At 41.2% G+C, this 17,725-nt stretch overlaps 1 protein-coding gene across 1 annotated transcript in view; it reads right to left on the bottom strand.

The window, feature by feature from the left end:
- Positions 1-17,446, bottom strand: part of SPTLC2 (serine palmitoyltransferase long chain base subunit 2) — a 76,962-nt gene extending 59,516 nt beyond the window's left edge. The window contains exons 1-2 of the mRNA XM_065063804.1: positions 17,253-17,446; positions 3,890-4,084 (exon numbers count right to left, since the gene is read on the bottom strand). Coding sequence (XP_064919876.1) covers positions 3,890-4,084; positions 17,253-17,369 — 312 coding nt within the window. The 5' untranslated portion in view covers positions 17,370-17,446. The remainder of the gene's footprint in view (positions 1-3,889; positions 4,085-17,252) is intronic.
- Between the last annotated feature and the right edge of the window lie 279 nt (positions 17,447-17,725).

Here is a 17,725-nt window from a genome sequence, read left to right as displayed (position 1 = left end):
ATTGCAACAAATTTCAGGCTTCCAAAAGGAAGCAGAAAGACTAGTTCCATCTCAATGCTACATGAGTCAAGAAAAAGAGGAGCAAAACCCATGGGTAGTCTTTACACCATCAGGAGGCCTCAGATGTTAAAACAACACTGAACAAAATACTCCAGTTTACTGCCCCTGTGATACTCCTACACCTGGATTCCTGCAAACAAGCATTTGAAAACCCCAGATACTAGAAACATCTTCTAACTGGACAAGCTACTCAGCATGAGGAGGTATGTTTAAGAATTACTGTCTCCATTTGGACAGTTGCTCCCATTTACAAAACATACAGGGCAATCAACAGGTCAATCAGACCAGAACAGCAGCAGAAGCAGCTTTCATCCTGCCTACAAAATTCTACAAGCGTTTTGCAGAATTAACTACATTGTATGACCAGACATTATTTTAAATTCAGTATGCATAAATAAATTCCAGGGTAACTGAGAGCTGTTAATCTTGCTGCTTGCCCATGCCTCAAACAGACTGATAATGCTTCGGAGAGGATATGCTACAAAACACCCATTTTCCAGAAGAGTCCAGTTGGGTATATTTTAAACAAAGCCAAAACCCACCAGACTCTTTCCTGGAAATCTAGCAAAGCCTGTCCCTTTTCACCCTTTTGTTTTCCAATACTGAGTGAATATTAGGTTTTCCTGGAATCCTTAATTTCAAGGCTCTAACAAATTCCAAGGAATTTATTTACCCACTGTCAGAGAGAGTCCAAATACAGACCTGCTGGAAAGTTTGCTCTTTAAATTGGTTTGGTTACTTTTGGTTTCTAGTTCTGATACACACTAAGATTACAACACTAAAGTGACAATGTCAGGAAGGATTTGCTCTACTGAAATAAAATGCCCTCCAAAACACAAAAAACTGAAGGTGAGGGGGTTTTGTGTTTAATACTACATTTTGGACCTAAGTCTATGTTATGCTTTTAATGGCGATCACCTTCAGGAAACACACCCCAGAAAATCCACGTACTTCAATTCCATGACTTTCAGGACAAGTTCATTCAGCCCTTTATGAAATACTTCCTCGCACTAAGTAATTTTGTTTTGCTCACGAAGCAAGTCACCACACACTGTTCAGCTACACAGCTACTCCCACTGTCTCTGCTTTAAGCTTTTCACTTAAGCAATTTATGAACTATTTCAAAAACTAAAGCTAACTCTTTTGCTTGATACTTAAGGAAATCAGCATCATCTAGATGGCTCTTTGAAATAACAAAAATGTTACTTTCTACACAAAGGTCACAAACCTGACAGTGACTAACCCATGACAACCGCAGGGGTCCTCTGATTTGCATGTATTAATTTAAAAAAAAATGAGTTTCAAGCCTTTTCTGCACCCTGGTATCTGTATTTCCTTACTATAATAAAGGATGACTGGTCTGTCAGCCAGCAGCTTAAGAGATTCAAATATTTGAAAATAATGACAAACTGTTTCAAAACAAGTCACTGAGCACCCGTCCTGCATCAAAATAAAACCTGGCTCACACACTAGATGCGCTGCAACGTGTTCTCAGCAATTCATTTGCAGGCAAACAAAGCTTTAAGCACCAAAGTGTGAGAGTAAGTACTGTATGTTCTAGACCTCACATGATCACTTTACTATCAGTCTGATATTGGAAACAGCTATTCCAATCTAAGGAAAAGAAATGTGATTTCGGGAAATACACTAGGCTGAGATTTTTTCAAACACCAAACCCTTTTTAAACAGGATTTCCTATTTTTCATTCTTACGCAATATTCACTGGCTTAGTCACGACAAGCCAGAACAAACAGTACGTTCAGATAAAAAGGACTTCTTACTACATCCATCCACAGAGGTCCTAAGTACAAAACAAAACCAGAATACATGCATCTCTTCCCTGCAAGCCGTGACCAACACACAAACTCAAAGGGTTTCAGTTCATCTGTCTAGGAGATACACTTGTCAAGCAAATGTCTTCTGGGTGAGATGCAATGCTAAAATTAATTTATAAAATACTTCACGGCTAAATTCCTTTTAGAACTAGGATAATCAGTTGCCAACAAACTCTGTGTTTCAGTGTCTTCTCTGACAGTCTTTAGAGAAAGCCCAATATCAATAATGTATTCCAAAGTCAGACCTACTACCTGCGGTCTTCCTTTTGTACACTCTCACACAGGAGTCATGAGTGCTCCCACAGAAGACTTACTGGAGATAGTCTTGCACCTTACACACTGGTAACAGAATAAGCATTTCACAGGACCTGTGACACAGAAATACAATAACTACAGGACAGAGTTACTGCACCAACACTTCAGTTACCACTTTATAATCCCCAAGTACCATGAGTACAGACCAACATTTAAACCTTTACTCAAATGTCTTGGTAGATTTCTGCAAATGTTTCACTGTTCTTTACTATATCAGTTTCCAGTTTACATACAGAAAAATACAAGAGTATCATATTCTCAGGTGACATTAGCTCAAATGACATCAACGAACACAATGAGTTACAAATTGAGATTTAGCCATCAATCATTATTCAGATATTGTAATTGTTAAAAAGGATCCAATGTTTTGTTTCTGGATTCCCAAACTGAGTTTCAGAAATAATGTAAATTTGAGCACCTGTACATTTAACCAATATGAAATACCGATTCCTCGTTAAACTCCTATGAGAATGTTTTTATTTTAGAATTAGGTGCCTTACTATGAACCAGCTTAATTCTACCTCATGATGCTCACACAAAGAAGCTACTGCGAAGACATTTTAGGCACTGGTTAGTTTGCTGCATCTTAACTAATGTACTGTAACATGACATGCACTTTACTCCAGTGCTGCCTCCAAAGAAGCCTCTGCTTCACCCCTAGGGTCATTTGTTTGCACTAGTGAGATGCTTCTCTTCCACCCCTCCATTTTCTGCCAGCCAACTACTCGTGTTGCAGGACAAGAGAACCAGAAACCAGCACCTAGAAAACAAATTCCCTTAATGTCTTATAAGCCAGATCAGTGCCCCAAAGTGGTTGAGAAAAACAGAACCCCCATCAGAAAGAATAAGCCAATTCACCCCACTTTTGGAGCAAAACTCACTGGTACTCACAGTATGCCAAGATGGCTCACACTAAGAGTTTGCAGGAAATGGGCTGTGAACTGCAAGATTAAATGGTAGCTTTCTTAAGAGTAAATAATTCCTGTGGGGAATAAAGGCCTCAAAATCCTTAACAACTACTCAAATTTAATGTTACCTAGTCCAGACTAACTGTTGGGATAGGCAAGACTTTTCACCTGGTAACAGAAGCTTTCATGAATAGGTCTTATTATGAATTAGTTATTTTTAATTTCTATCAGTGAGCCAGGAGCTAGTACCTCAGATTACTTACCAGCTAACTTGCTAGTGTTCTGGATTATGTATGAATTTAAAGTAACCCAACCTGTGCTCTGGTTTTCATCCATGAGCTTTTCTTTGCAACTACTTAAGCTAAAGAGAATAAATAGCATACTTCCAAAACAAAACACAGCCACCAGAGCAGCCTCCCGCTGCTGTCAAACTCAAACCAGATACTTTGATAAGCATTTCTTCAGCTGCTGATGCTGGCATATGCAGTCTCTCTCTCTCCAAACCCTTGTTTCTGCTGCAGGGGCATCTCTGAGCACGTTGCTATAATTGTTGATGCAGTTTTGCAGTGAACCAGATCAGGGAACTGCTCTGCCAAAAAATAAACCAACTAAAAGAAACATCATTTTGTTGCAGTACTAGCATAACATTTGGGGCATTCAGAAGACAAGAAAAACTGCAAAAAAAACGAATACTACTGCTTGCCAAAGAAATGATCAAACTGTGGCTTCAGCCACATCGTTTCCCACTGAACATTATTTCCCAGTGGTTACCTTTTGTTCTTCTCTTTCTGTTGCATTTTGACACTTCTCAATCTTCCACTGCCGCATGAAATCTCGCAGGTATCCAAAGAGAGTGAGAACACCATAGCCTACATAGGTCAGCACAGCAACTAGCATTGGTGTTTCTTCAAAAGCTTCATTGAAAGGCCTTTTGTATAATCCTCCATTGTGCACAATATGATTTATCTATAACAGAAATTTAGAGAGAGGCTTTTGTGAGATACTAATTTAAGAAATGTCCGATAGGCATTTCAGAGTATTCCCTGGCCCTGGGACCAGTTACAAACTCTGCATTCCCCCTGCCCAGCTCAAAACATTTGCAGCTCAGTTCAGTCATTACTGACAAATAATGTCACTCTCCATATATGAGGTTGCTAAGTTGCTGATATAACCAAACTCACAGTTATCAATTTAGTGCAGTTTAATCTAACATCTAATTAAAGTTCTTTTGCTTGCAAAACTACATAGAGGGTATTGCTTAGAGCCAGGCAAATCAAAATGAAAACAATATGCCTTTCCCCTTCCCCAAGAACCAGGCATGCACAAATAACAGAACAGCGAGGCTTCCCAGACTTACTACAGGGAAAAATGAAACAGAAAGTAATAGTTTTATTAAGCTAAACAGTGTATCTTAAGATTATGAGGACTGAAAATTAACTGAAAATATAAGAATGGACTTGACTTTGGAAGCCTACGCTACTGTAACAAAACAAATGTAATCTATGTGTCTCCATGGCCATTAGCCTAAAGATGCTGATGTAAACACTGTATTCATCCATGAGGTGGACATGACACCACAGACAAAACAGTCATTGTATACACAGTCTCAACACTGCATGTATGTCAGCACACAGAACAAAGCAAGGCTTTCTGCTTAAAAACCACACTAAAAGTCATATTGTACCTACACACCATCCCATGAAGATAAGAGCACGAGTAGTTGTATAATACGTGTGCATGTCTGTCTCAAGTATGATTACTACAATACATAATATTTGTGACTACTACAGAAAAACTTGACAGCTACAAGGCAATGGCTCATTCAACATAACACTGGGGTGAAAAACATCACCGTTTTAACTAGACTATTTCTCCAAAGAATTAAGTTAAAGATCAGATCTCAAAACTCAGCATATCAAAACAAAGAAACCAAGCCACTGGATGCAAACTGCTATTTGTATTCCTAGTTTCCCTACTATAGAATAGCTACGTGTGAAAGCACACTGTCCAAGACATAGATCCCCTATCTCTATCATCAAAGGTGTCAAGTCTTACTCCTTGCAGAATAAATTTATTTTTGCCAGGACTTCTAGCTTTAGGAAAATTGCAACCTATTAGGTAATCTTAACTGATTAACACACAATTCTGTAACTCTGGTATCCAAATATGTTATAATGGATGTTGTCAGATGTGCATGGCAGCAGCTACAAGACAAGAAAGAAACCAATACGTTTCAATAAATGCCTATATTAATAATAACACCACACTGAAGAGAGGGCTAGGACAAAGATATATCTAGGATGTTGCTTACATTTCTCTGGACTGCATTCAAACTGCAGTTTATAGCCAGATGTAATAAGAAAAGCATTTAAAAATATTCTAATCAAAGAAACATCAGCACCTAGGAAAGCAGTTAATCCTAAGTATATCAAAAAAGGTCAACAGCAAAGAATTAATGAGGAGTAGGGACCAGGAGACAGAACAAAACTCCTGTGGCATCCACACCATCACATGGGAAAGGAAGCCAGAGTTGTAGTAACCTCTGTAGCAGCCAATGAGTCAACAGAAGCACACATACTTGCTGGCCTCACCAGACACTGCATTATTTGGAAACTGGCACCTGCTCATCTCAGATGCTGGAGCAAGTCTGTATTTTAAGCCCAGTGTTAATAATTTCAACTTTTCAAAGGCCAGGGTCCACTCTTAATATATAATTACGCTATAGCTATGCAGTTACCAAGTATAAAACGCACCATAACCTTCCTCCTGATACTCATTTACACCTCTTCCATTTTGCTGACAAGGACATCCAGACAGCTGAAGAGCAAAACACAGTTTCAACCAAAGCAAATCCTTTATTTGGTCACTGTAGTTGCGGAGGAATTAGAATTGGTGCAAGTGTGGAAATAAAAGAGCAAAGACACAGCAGGAACTTCTCTTTTAAGAGCAGCACTTACCCCAGATGCAGATAACTAATGTGCAGCGCTTTCAGACCAGGTTTAACAGTGAAGTATTTTTTAAAACATACTGGTGGCTTAGGTTAGAAAATTACCATGATTTGAAATAGGTGTACGAACACTTGCTTACCACATTTCAGCTCAGATGATGGCAATTTAGGGCTTTAATAAAGGCTGCAGCTTCATACACTGTTTTCTTCAGGAGCAGTGCCAGGCAGGGGAGCTGCCCCTGCCTCACTTGCTCCCACTTTGAGCTTCCTGCATCACCCTCTGGCCTGCACAACAATGGCTAATTTCATCACAGCATCCCTCCAACACAGAACTAATCCAAGTTGGAAATACAATGATTTGCAGAAAGCTATTTATTAGACACCAAGAGACTTTAGAGCACCTATATAGATCTCAGCAAACAAGAACCAACAGCTGCTGGTGAGAGAGGAGGAGCAGCAGCACCCTGACAATAAACAGACTCCATGAGCAGCCAGTGCTGCAAAGGAAAAAACATGAAAGCTTCCTCTATTACTTTTGAGACTGCTTAACTGCATCTCTATGGCTCCAATTCATGAAACCATCTATTTTTATTGCATCCAGATCTGAGCATTAAAGCTCCAGCTACTACAATTCCAGTCTGATGAATTCAAGTTGAATTCTATGTCCTCACACTGCCAGACCAGGCTGCGAAGAGCAGCTGCTCAAAAGCAGGCACACGACGTACCTGCTACCTGTGGCTGTCTACTAGTAGCTGTTTTCTGGATAAAGAGGCAGACAATGGGTAGTGACTACTTCTCAAATTACCTAGTATCTAATAAATATAGATCACATCAAAGCTTTTGATGTCATTGCCAGGTAACTCAAACTTTATCTGGAAAAGATGAAAGCCTACTTCCTAAGGGTATGGATCTGAGTTTAACTAATACAAAGAAATAGCTACTGAAAAAAAAAAAAACAACCCAAACCTACATAGAATTTTACTCAGAAAAAACCATACTTTTTTTTCCCCCAGGTCTTTAGAGGTACCTCTGCTTGTGTCAACTGCTAAAATTAAACAAGTTATGCCATATGGTCAAAAATGACATTTCATGGAGAAATGCCCCTTTGGGAAATACCTATATTGATTCAACACATACTCCAATCAATTTCATCTCCCACTGTTCTTTTACCAATGTGCTTATACATCCTTATGCTCTATCAGCTACCACGTAAGCTGAGAAGCTTCTATGCCATCCTATCTGAATTAAATGTTAAAGAAATACGCTTGAATGCAATTCCACGGACTTTTAATGAAGCATAGGATGACAATAAATACACTCTAGAATTCCCTACAGAAGAGACATTTGCAGCCACATTTTAGATACAAGCCTATGCCTTTTCCCAAGAATGCCTTATGAATCTGCACGTCAGCCTTCCAATGAAGGGTTACACACTGCGAGCTCCATGCCTGCTGCTGAAGAGCAGAAAGTTCAGTTTCAGAGATGAAAGAAGGTGGGTACAGTTAGCGATTCATTTCCTTTCCTGGGGGCAGAATCCAGCACTAAAACTTTTATGGTTTCAACAAGTATTATGATAACAAAGTGAGCGCTGACCTTTGAACTAGAACATACTATGCATCTAAGTGGAGACGACAAAGAATAGTCAGGGTTCACCTAGGCACTAGGTTCAATAAAGCAGGTGTATGCTCACCTACACCTCTGTCCTGTACTGCCCAGACCACAGGTACAAGAAGAGCACCATCACATTAAGAAACCCAAATGCAGGAGGGAAATCAGAGCACCAGCCACTGGTTACAGAATGTAGCAAAGAGATGGCATTCTGAATCAGCCACAGGTAATGCCTGTGTCAGGCCAAGCTCTTGGGGAAATAAATAAATCACACAAAACAGAATTGTAACCATTACTGAGCAGCAGCAGCATTCAGCTACAGCTGGAAAGAATTGCACTGGTCTCAGCAGAACACATTGGAGAGTGTGATTACCATAATTTCCGCAGTCTGATAACAAACAGATCCAATTCACAAGACAGTACAAAACTGACTTCAGATTTAGTTCATCCTGCAAATTACAGACATAACTAGCTGACAGCACCTCTGGTACTGACAGAAGATGGCATTGCAGATAGACATGCATGCAGTACACACCTAAGATGATGTTCTTGCCCAACAACTGCACAAAGTTACACTTTAAAGAACATGTTGGCCTCCAGACAGCATCAGATCTTGCAGCACCTTAAGGTCATGTACTATCAGTATGAAACTCCAGCTCCACAGACAGAAAAGGTATTTCTGCCTATCCTGAGTTATTCAACTCTTTAACGACTTACATGGAAAACATCTTGCAGGTAATACCCTTACACTCCCACCTTTGCAGTTACCTTAGCATGATTACAGGTCACCTGATATTAGGGACAGAATAGTGTAATCTAAACAAAAACATTTCCCATTTAAGCCACCCCACTGATGGTAAATTCACACTAGATTGTATCTAAACACACACTTTATTGATTACAACCTCTGCTATCCTACTACATGTGAAGACAAATCCTTTATCAGAGCACAGAAAAAAATGCAATTCATCAACAGCAGTTAGCAGTAAAACTGCTTTTACTTGTACCCTTCTCCATTTTACCTTCTCTAAATTTGGACAGTAGGATCTTCAGAGAAGAACCACCATATCTCACCCTATCATACATTTACAGAGAAGATAAAACAAAACTAGCAAGCAGATACAGATTTTAGCATTAATTATGCTTTCACTGCCAACCCCCAAAACAGGTCATGTATGAAACTGGCATTATTCTGAACCTGAATTTATTTTAATTCAAAACTTATTTCTCAAAACCAACAGGAAAAAGGGGTTTCAGTATATTTGCTACATCTGTGTCAGCAGCAAACTCAGATAAGAACTCATCATAACCCAAGTCAGCATGACAGAAATCAGTAGATGCAAAGGAACACATGAGAAACCAAAGACCCTCAGACCAAAGTGTATGACACCACGCTTAACTTCCAAGAGCTTGGAGAAGGAGTTTCACGAGAAGACAAAAGCCATGCTTAAACAGGAACACGCTGCTGCCCCAGGAAAACCCTCACACTCTGTATCAGAGACGCTGAAATAAAAAGTCAGATGAACCTGGCAGACTTCATACAAACACCTTAAAAGCGTTATTTACGTTGGAACACAACTTCACTAAATTCTTACAATTTAGTAGCTTCTTGTTGCCACATACTGCACATACTGCCATTTTAATAGCAGCTCTGTGGCTTTTGTTTTTTTGTTTAAAAACACAATATGGAAGAGTTGTGCTTTGTCAAAGATTCCTGCCAACTACAGGGAATAAATGGAAACCCTCAAAAGCGGTCACGTTCATTCTAAAGGATCAAGGGAATCAGCACTACAGAAACTGCAGCAATGTAAGTGAATGCCACCCAGGCAGATTTTCTAAGGTTGTCCTGGTTTTGTTAAAAACAAAGTTTATCTTTTAGTGAATTTGCCTGTCAGCTAAAGCCTTCATATTAGCTGCATTTTCCTGGTGAACCAGATACATGTTTTGGTAAACATAGCAATGGAATGCAAACTTATTGATAAGCACGGATGGACTTCTCACGAGAGGGGCGACGATAAACAAGTGACCAAGAAACTGACCAACTGTGTATAAAATTCCATTCACATGAATACTTCATATAAAAGTGGGAGATCATGAGGATCTCGTCCCTTTTTTCCCTTCTGCTTACGGCCGACATTAGGAGAGGACCTTGCTAGTTGTCCCTGAGAACTGAGGCCTAGTGAGAGACTGAATCCAGCTCCGGTTGGCTGCAGAGTCCAATCCAGGACTCTGGGTGCCGGCTCTGCAGTTGCTGAGACTTTCAAGATTGGTTTTGTATATTTTGTATTATTTTCTCTATTCTTATTAGTAGCATTAATAAAACATTGTTAATTTTTCCAACTCTCTTCTCTCTGTCCTTCTTTCCCTTCCAATCGCCTGTCCTGAGTGGGAAGGGGGGAGAGGTAGGGCAAAAAGGGGGAAGTGGGGGCGAGAGGAGGTTAACAATACATCTGCCAGGGTTTTATTGTCACCCCGCAATCTAAACCCTCAACAAAGGTTTTAAGGTATTCTATGGTATTTTTTTCTGTCACCTCCAGCCCTTTTCCTTGTGCTGCTTTATTCTCAGACTGCTGCATGGGTAAAAAGACCAGGAGGTATTTACTGCACAAGTTAGAATGGATTTCAATCACATTTTAAGTTTAAAAAAACATCACAAGAGGGAAACTTGTTTTACAAAACTTTAACACTCCAGTGTATTCCTAATTAAATATTTGTTCTTGTTGGCAGGTATTATCAAATGTTTTGATCTGCAACTATTTACTCCCAACAAATTTGTCAGTCCTTTGCTAACCAAGATGCACTTGCCACATCTACACAAACAGTACAAATATTCACACATGTTCACAGTTTAAATGTTGTTTGCTTTGTTAAACAAGTAGATGATTACATTAAGCTCTTTTTTGTGATTAGTACTGAACTAATTTTAACCCTACTGAGAATATACTTTCTTCTGCCAGTTTACCTTAAATTACCTCAAACCTAGTATGTTACCCTATCTAGTATGTTCAATTTATTTTAGGTGTGCAGCATTTTGACAAAGAATGCATTAAACACATTTAGCAATTAAGTGAGCAGTTTACAATAAAGTTTTTTGAAGACAGCACAAGTCTGTAGGGGTTCACTAACCATTTAATATCCAGGATCTTAGATACCTCTGAAAGCATTCTTGAAGTACTTTAGAATTGGCTCTCACTCTTTTTCAGACATTAAACCTCACCATTTCCTAATTTTTTCATCTCCTGCTTTCTCAACTACAAGTATTCTTCAAGACTACACTTTTCAACTAAAAATGGTTCTTTTTCTAGGAGTGATTTCTTAATAAAGGCCAAAGTAAAAAAGTATACTACTATACAGTGTCCAGAAGAGGGCTGTGAAGTTGGGGAAGGGTTTTGAGAGGAAGCCTTCTGAGGAGCAGCTAAAATCACTTGGTTTGTTCAGCTTGAAGAAAAGGAGACTAAGAGGAGACCTCATTGCAGTCTACAGCTTCCTCACAAGGGCAGGCACTGAACTCTTCTGTTTAGTGGCCAATGACAGAACCCAAGGGAATGGCAGGAAGATGTGCTGGGAAGGTCCAGACTGGACATTAGGAGAAGGTTCTTCAACCAGAGGGTGGTGGAGCACTGGAACAGCCTCCCCAGGGAGGTGTCACAGCCCCAAGTGATGGTGTTCAAGAACAGGCTGGACAACACCCTGACAAACACGGTGTGAACTGTGGGGTTGTCATACGCAGGGACAGGAGTTGGACTCAATGATGCTTGTGGGTCCCTTCCAACTCAAGACATTCTAAGACTCTAAAAAAAAATAATTAAAACCTCATTGCAGCTGAGCCAATATTTTATATTCCTCCTAGAGAAACTGAAGTCAGATAATTAAGATTTTCTCCCCCAAAAATTCAGCAAAACAACATTTATGAGGTACAATTAGGACAGGAAAATACAACATGACATCACTCAAGTAGTTACAATAACAAAAAATGAACTTGCGTACATTTACAAAAATTTATGATAGCATTTAAGGCTTATCACCAGCTAAATCTGGAAAGGCAGCCCCAATATAATTGAAAGATTTTAATATGTTATCCAGACTGTCTTCTTAGTAGCACATATTCAAATCTAAGTGAAGCCGGTCACATCAATAGATACCATGGGTGTTTGCTTTCATACTGGTACACAGACACCAACTCTCAACAAGTACAACACTAGCACTACATCTACTAATTTAAGATGATGGCCTCTAATAGTAATTTAGCCAGATGCAATGTTGTGTAGCTATTCCTTCTACAAAGCCTTATAGTCTTTTATAACTAATTTTGGTATTAGAAAAGTATCCTCATGCACAGGTATGCTTTTTCAGAAACAGAGTTTTGTCAATTAAAACACCTGAAGGAGATCACAGCCTTTTCTAGGTCAGACAGTTTTCTACTCTTCAGTTTTACGTTACTGACACAACAAATGCAGTCAATCAAAAAGCCAAGCAAGAGGCAGAAGGTAATAACTTTGTTCCTCAGGTCTGATGCAAGCCTCACAGTACATACCACAAGCCCCAAGGCATACATTTTTACAAGGGTTCAAGGATTAAACACTTATGTCTAAACCTAGGCAAACTCTCCTGCAACCCACAAGTTTCTCTCTATATCCATGGAATAACCAAGGTTGGAAGGGACCTCCAGTGGTCATCATGTCCAACTCCCAGCTCAAAGTAGGTCTAATTACAGCAGGTTGTCAAAGGCCGCATTCAGTCTAGTCTTAAATACCTCCACGGATGAAGAGTCTACAATCTCTCTGGGCAACTTCTTCCAGTATTTTACCACCCTCACGGAAAAATTATTTTCTCTGTATGTAATCAGAATTTCCCATATTTTTCCAAATGACATCTGTTGCCTCTCATCCTGTTGCCGTGCACCTCCAAACGTCTGGCTCCTTCTTCTCTGTAACCTCCAGCCAGCTAGCTGAGCCTTTTCCTCCTAAGGCTGAGTCAATCCAGCTCTCTCAGTCTCTCCTCATGCCTCAGGGGCTTCAGCCTCTTCTGCTTCTTGCTGGCCCTCTGCTGGATTCAGATTCATGTGACTATGCCAGCATCTTTCTGGGAAGCTCAAAACTGTACACAATACTCATGATAGTCTCACGAATGCTGAGAAGGGGGGAGTAATCACTTCTTTGGGATTAAGACCATGAGAGTTGGTTCTTTGGGATCTTTTTGTTGTTGTTGTTTTCATCAGAACTATTTGCATTTAAAATTTGCACACAGACATGGAAAAAACAACAACAAAGAATTATGTACTCTAATTCCTTTTTATACCAGTACCTTTTATACCAGCAGTTATGTAGCATCTTTATCTTAGATTTAATCTCAAATAAGGGCTTATTCACATCACTGTTATCACTAACTCACTGTAACAAAAGAAACTTCCAGTATTTGTTGCACTCATCCCCATAGGTGTGTTCTCCAAAAGAAGTTACACTAACCTGAATTCCAGCAAAAGCACCTATAAAAATCAAGATGAAGCCATCATTCCCCTGCACCATCTCACAATGAGCCTGCAAGTAACAAGACTGCTCTCTTTAAAAAAAAGTCAAACACAAATCACAGGACCAAGACCATATAAGCCGCTTCAAGCACGTACACACCAGAGCTTTCAGGAAATTTAAAAAAAAAAAAATATTAAAAAAATCTCTAGTGACCATTTTAATATGTGTAAGAATTCAGGGCCTTGTAACAGTTTTAAAGGAATGCAAATCGCACAGTCATCCCACTCTCTTCAACCAAACTATTCCTTGTCTTCCTGAGGAAGTAGTATGAGACCTTGTTTACAAAAGCATGTATACAATAAGACATTCTAGAAACATCAGGGAAATTAAAATTCATTTATATAATTCCAACTCCTATATAACTGAGATGCCATGCACAGTAGAAATTAAGAACTTGGTATCTAAAACTTATATTCCTTTTTTTTTTTTTTAGTTTGAGATTATTTCTCCCTCAACTTCTAGACGCATAACAGAAGCCATTCTAAGGTGAGAAGCTCAATTAAGGAGTCAAAAAAACACACTCCTGAAAATCTCTTCACAATAACAGGCAGATCCTAATAAGTTATGATGGAAAATACGGGCACCTTGTCCCATTCTCTCTATCTTAAGCACAAAATATATTTTTCAGATGCAGTATTAGAAAAACCATTAGCTGTTTGCTTTAGAGCAAAACACTCCAGTGGAGACACACATTCCAGTCTAAAATTGCATTGCAGAAAGAAAAAGCAATTTTCCCTGCACTCTTTATTATTCCCACAAGTGCCTTGATAGATCCTCAATACCACTTTTCGACTGAACTCACTTAACACTCTCTCCAACAGACCAGAAGGACATAAAAAGCAGAATCAAGCGGAACCTGAAGAGGTAACTTCACTGTTCCTTTATTTAAGCTTGCCCTTTTTCTCTAGGCTGTGTTAATTTCCTCACACAATATCCTTTGAGATGTCAGGATTTCATCTTACATACTGCAGTATTACACTGAAGCATTAAATCAGTTTTGAACCCATACATTACTATTCTGCCTAATCATGCACTCTCTTAACTGTACACAGTCAAATAATGTATTTTTCTCAAATATCTCACAATTATTAATTGCTAGATGGTTCTTCAACCTGCTTTATTTAAGGCACTTATAGCAAGATTGTTGCATTAACTGAATGTGAATCTCTAAACAGATTAACCGCTAGTAGAATCAACGTGATTTCAATACTGGACTTGCCAGAAAAGCAAAAGAAAGAGCTAATTTTTATCTTAGTATTTCAACAGAATGCCTTTTTTTTTTTTTTTTAATAAGCTGAATCTCTAATTTCAAATTTTAGTTTTCTAGCTACTGATGATATTTCATTGATTTCCAAGGTAGCCAAAGCCAGTTACTGCACGGTCTTAGTAAGCAGCAAGTTCCCCTCTCCTCTTACCAGGGAAAAGGATTAGCAGTTCAGAACCCAACAGGAGCCAAAGTAATACAATCTATGTAAAGATTAAGGTGAGCCATTTCACACTCATCTGCTCATGCTGGAATAACAGTAACGAGTACACGTTATGTTCAATACAGTCTCTGTGGAGGGAGTTGTCAGGAAAGCTTGAAGTATGTGTCATAAGGATCATACACTTGAATCTAAACTTTTTGGTTAAGAAAAATAAACAAAACTAACTCAAGCATCCTGCAGAAGAGATGTCCTAGTTAGGGGCAGACTCCTTTTTTACACATCATTAAAATGGGCAAAGTTTCCCTGTCATATCAAGCTGTACACCTTTTTTTTCCATCTTTACTCTTCTGTCTTTTTTCTACTAAGTAGGAATTGCACTCTCACTTGTAAGTTGCCTTTTTGGTATTTGATAACTTTGCATTCCACAGATCTCTTCACTTCAAGATCCTCAAGAGCTTCATGTAGTATGTACAAAGTATAGATATATACATATACAGACAAATAAATTCCACACATGGTAAGCATTAACATGTTTCCCTTCCCCTGTGTAAAACCAGAACAACCACAATTCAAAAGCCAAAAGGCCAAACAAGTAGCTATATCTTTGGCAGCTCTAAGTTCCCACCACTGATGCTACTTGAGAAAGCTGTAGATGGCTTAGACCCCTGGCGAACAAACACCCCCCTGCGGGACAGGCCGGTGGTCGAGACACTGCCCCCTCCTCAGGCAGGGGCCGGGGGGCACAAGCCCGACCCCGCCACTTCTTCCAGTAATGTTCTAACTTTCAGACCCTCATTTTGAAAGTTACCAATCTGGCCCACATAAAATTATGGAGAAAAGAATGCAAGACTTGTAACTTTAAATCTGTGCTTGATCAGCAAGCAGCTGCCAGAAGGATCTAAAACTTTCTTATTCTCATCTTACGTCCTCTGACAATGCTGCTACACTTTGGCCTTTTGCTAGGATTTCTCACGATCACTTATCCAATGAGCCTCCCCCCGCAAGAAGTGGTTATCTCAAATGCCTCAGGCTTTCAAGACATATTTGAACACAGTATCACACACAAACTACTAACTGAATAGAATTTCTCATAAAACAGCAACATTTTTAAGCTTCCTCTGTTTGACATCAACAGATTTTCCATTCACATGCTGCATTTCACATGCTGCATCTCCCATGTTTTCCAAATTTTGTTCAGAGCTGATCAAAATCCCTGAGGAAAAAGCTTCTTCACACCTCTTTCCTGTTGAAGCAGAAGAACATGACTATATTCAGACCTTCTTCTTTAAAAGCACAGAGGAGGAAAAATGCTCAAAGAAAGAATGCTCACCGCTAACAACCTTGGTCTTAGTGCAAAAATGTACAACTACAGTTCTATGGTTGGCAGCACTTGGTGTTTGCAAGGTATGACTACCAGTGCCATAAATTTCCAAGTCAATATAAGCTCACACCGCTGCCAAATGAACATATGGTACCCTCCCAGTACTGTGCTATCCCCTCCCAAATGCCAGGGCAAGACCATGAGTGCCCATGCAGTGAAAGAAAAACAGTGAGTGTCCTGGGTTAAAGTAAATTCAGGGGAGAAAAAAAAGAAAATAAGAAAACAAAAGTTTAGTGTTAGCCTGCATCAGTTCTCGAACTGGTTCACACAGTGACTGCACAAGCCTGTACTGGAAAAACAGAAGGGGCAGCCGAGGAGTGAAAACAAGGAGCAACAGGAGGCATGACAACGGAGAAAGGGTTTTCTCAAGCAGAAGTACCAGCTTTAGGCATCCAAGGAAACACCACTTATTCCGTACCACTTGGACTGCCCTCATGAGAACCATTAAGTGTCTTGCAATATAGCATAAAAGTTCAGTGTTTTGCAGAGAAGTCTGGAAGTCTGAAACTGGAAGTCTGAAAGCACAAACACACACTCGCATCACAGAGTGTAAATACAGCAAGATGGGAAGTGCTGCTGTTAACCTTTAACTCTTCCGTACAGGGAAGTCCCTACCTGAGGCTACTTGTATGCATAGCCCTGTGCATCACACCTGTAACAACAAGACAGAACTGCCAAAATCTTTTATTCTAAAGCACAGACCCACTATATCGTAGCAATGTTTACAATTAAAGATCTGCTGCTAAGAAAAGCCTTGCAGTAAAGGTACAGCAATGACTGGAGGGCCAGCGGTTTCACATAGTCACCAGCCTGGCGAACAAACACCCCCCTGCGGGACAGGCCGGTGGTCGTGACGCTGCCCCCTCCTCAGGAAGGGGCCGGGGGCACAAGCCCGACCCCGCCGGCCTGCGACGTTCCGCCGAACTCTGAGACAGCCACACCTCGGTGACTCCCCGGAGCCCGCCTGCCGCGCTGTGCAGGCCGCCCCGGCTCCCCGCCCGCCGGAGGGGACACCGGCGACACGCACAGGGTGACGAGGCAGCGGAGCGAAGGCACCCCAAAGAACCGAGGCGGCACTGGCCTGAGAAGAACACCGGGGCAGGCCTGTCCCGGCCCGCGGGCGGCCCCACCAGCCCTGCCCGCCGTCGGAGCCTCCCAGGTGGGTGTCCATCACCCTCACCCCTCCCTTCTCCGCCCCGGTGCCGGCCCCGCCCTAGCGGCGGAGGGCGCCCGCCGCGCACACCTGGGTGTCGGGCGCGGACAGGCCGCGCACGTAGCCGTTGCGGAGCGCGCCGTGGGCCCCGCCGCTGCAGCCGTTGGCGCGGGGCTGAGCGCCCAGCGCCGCCGCGTGCCGCTCCATCCCGCCAGCCGCGCTCCGCTCCGCTGCGCCCGCTCCGCCGCCCCCGCCCGGCCGCGCCGCACCGGAAGCGCGACCCGACGCTTCCCCCAATCGCCAGCGGAAACGTCACGCTTGGGGAGGGGCTCTGCAACGACGCAACAGCGTGCGTGCGAGACTGGCGGCAGAGGCTACGGGAAGGGGGCGGGGCCTGGAGGACAGAACCCAATGAGAGCCCCGCATGCCGATCAAATGGGAGGGGTGCGAGGTGAAGGAAGCGGCTTGTCCAATCGCAAGGCAGACAGCTCGGAGGGAGGTGGAGCCAGAAGGTGAAATTGTCCAATCACTTGACAGAGATGTAACCGGGAACGAAGAGAAGG

The sequence above is a fragment of the Columba livia genome, chromosome 5 (genome assembly GCF_036013475.1).
Source record: "Columba livia isolate bColLiv1 breed racing homer chromosome 5, bColLiv1.pat.W.v2, whole genome shotgun sequence".
Taxonomy (NCBI): domain Eukaryota; kingdom Metazoa; phylum Chordata; class Aves; order Columbiformes; family Columbidae; genus Columba; species Columba livia.
Note: the sequence above shows the minus strand (reverse complement) of the source record. Positions and strands in the feature narration are given on the sequence as shown.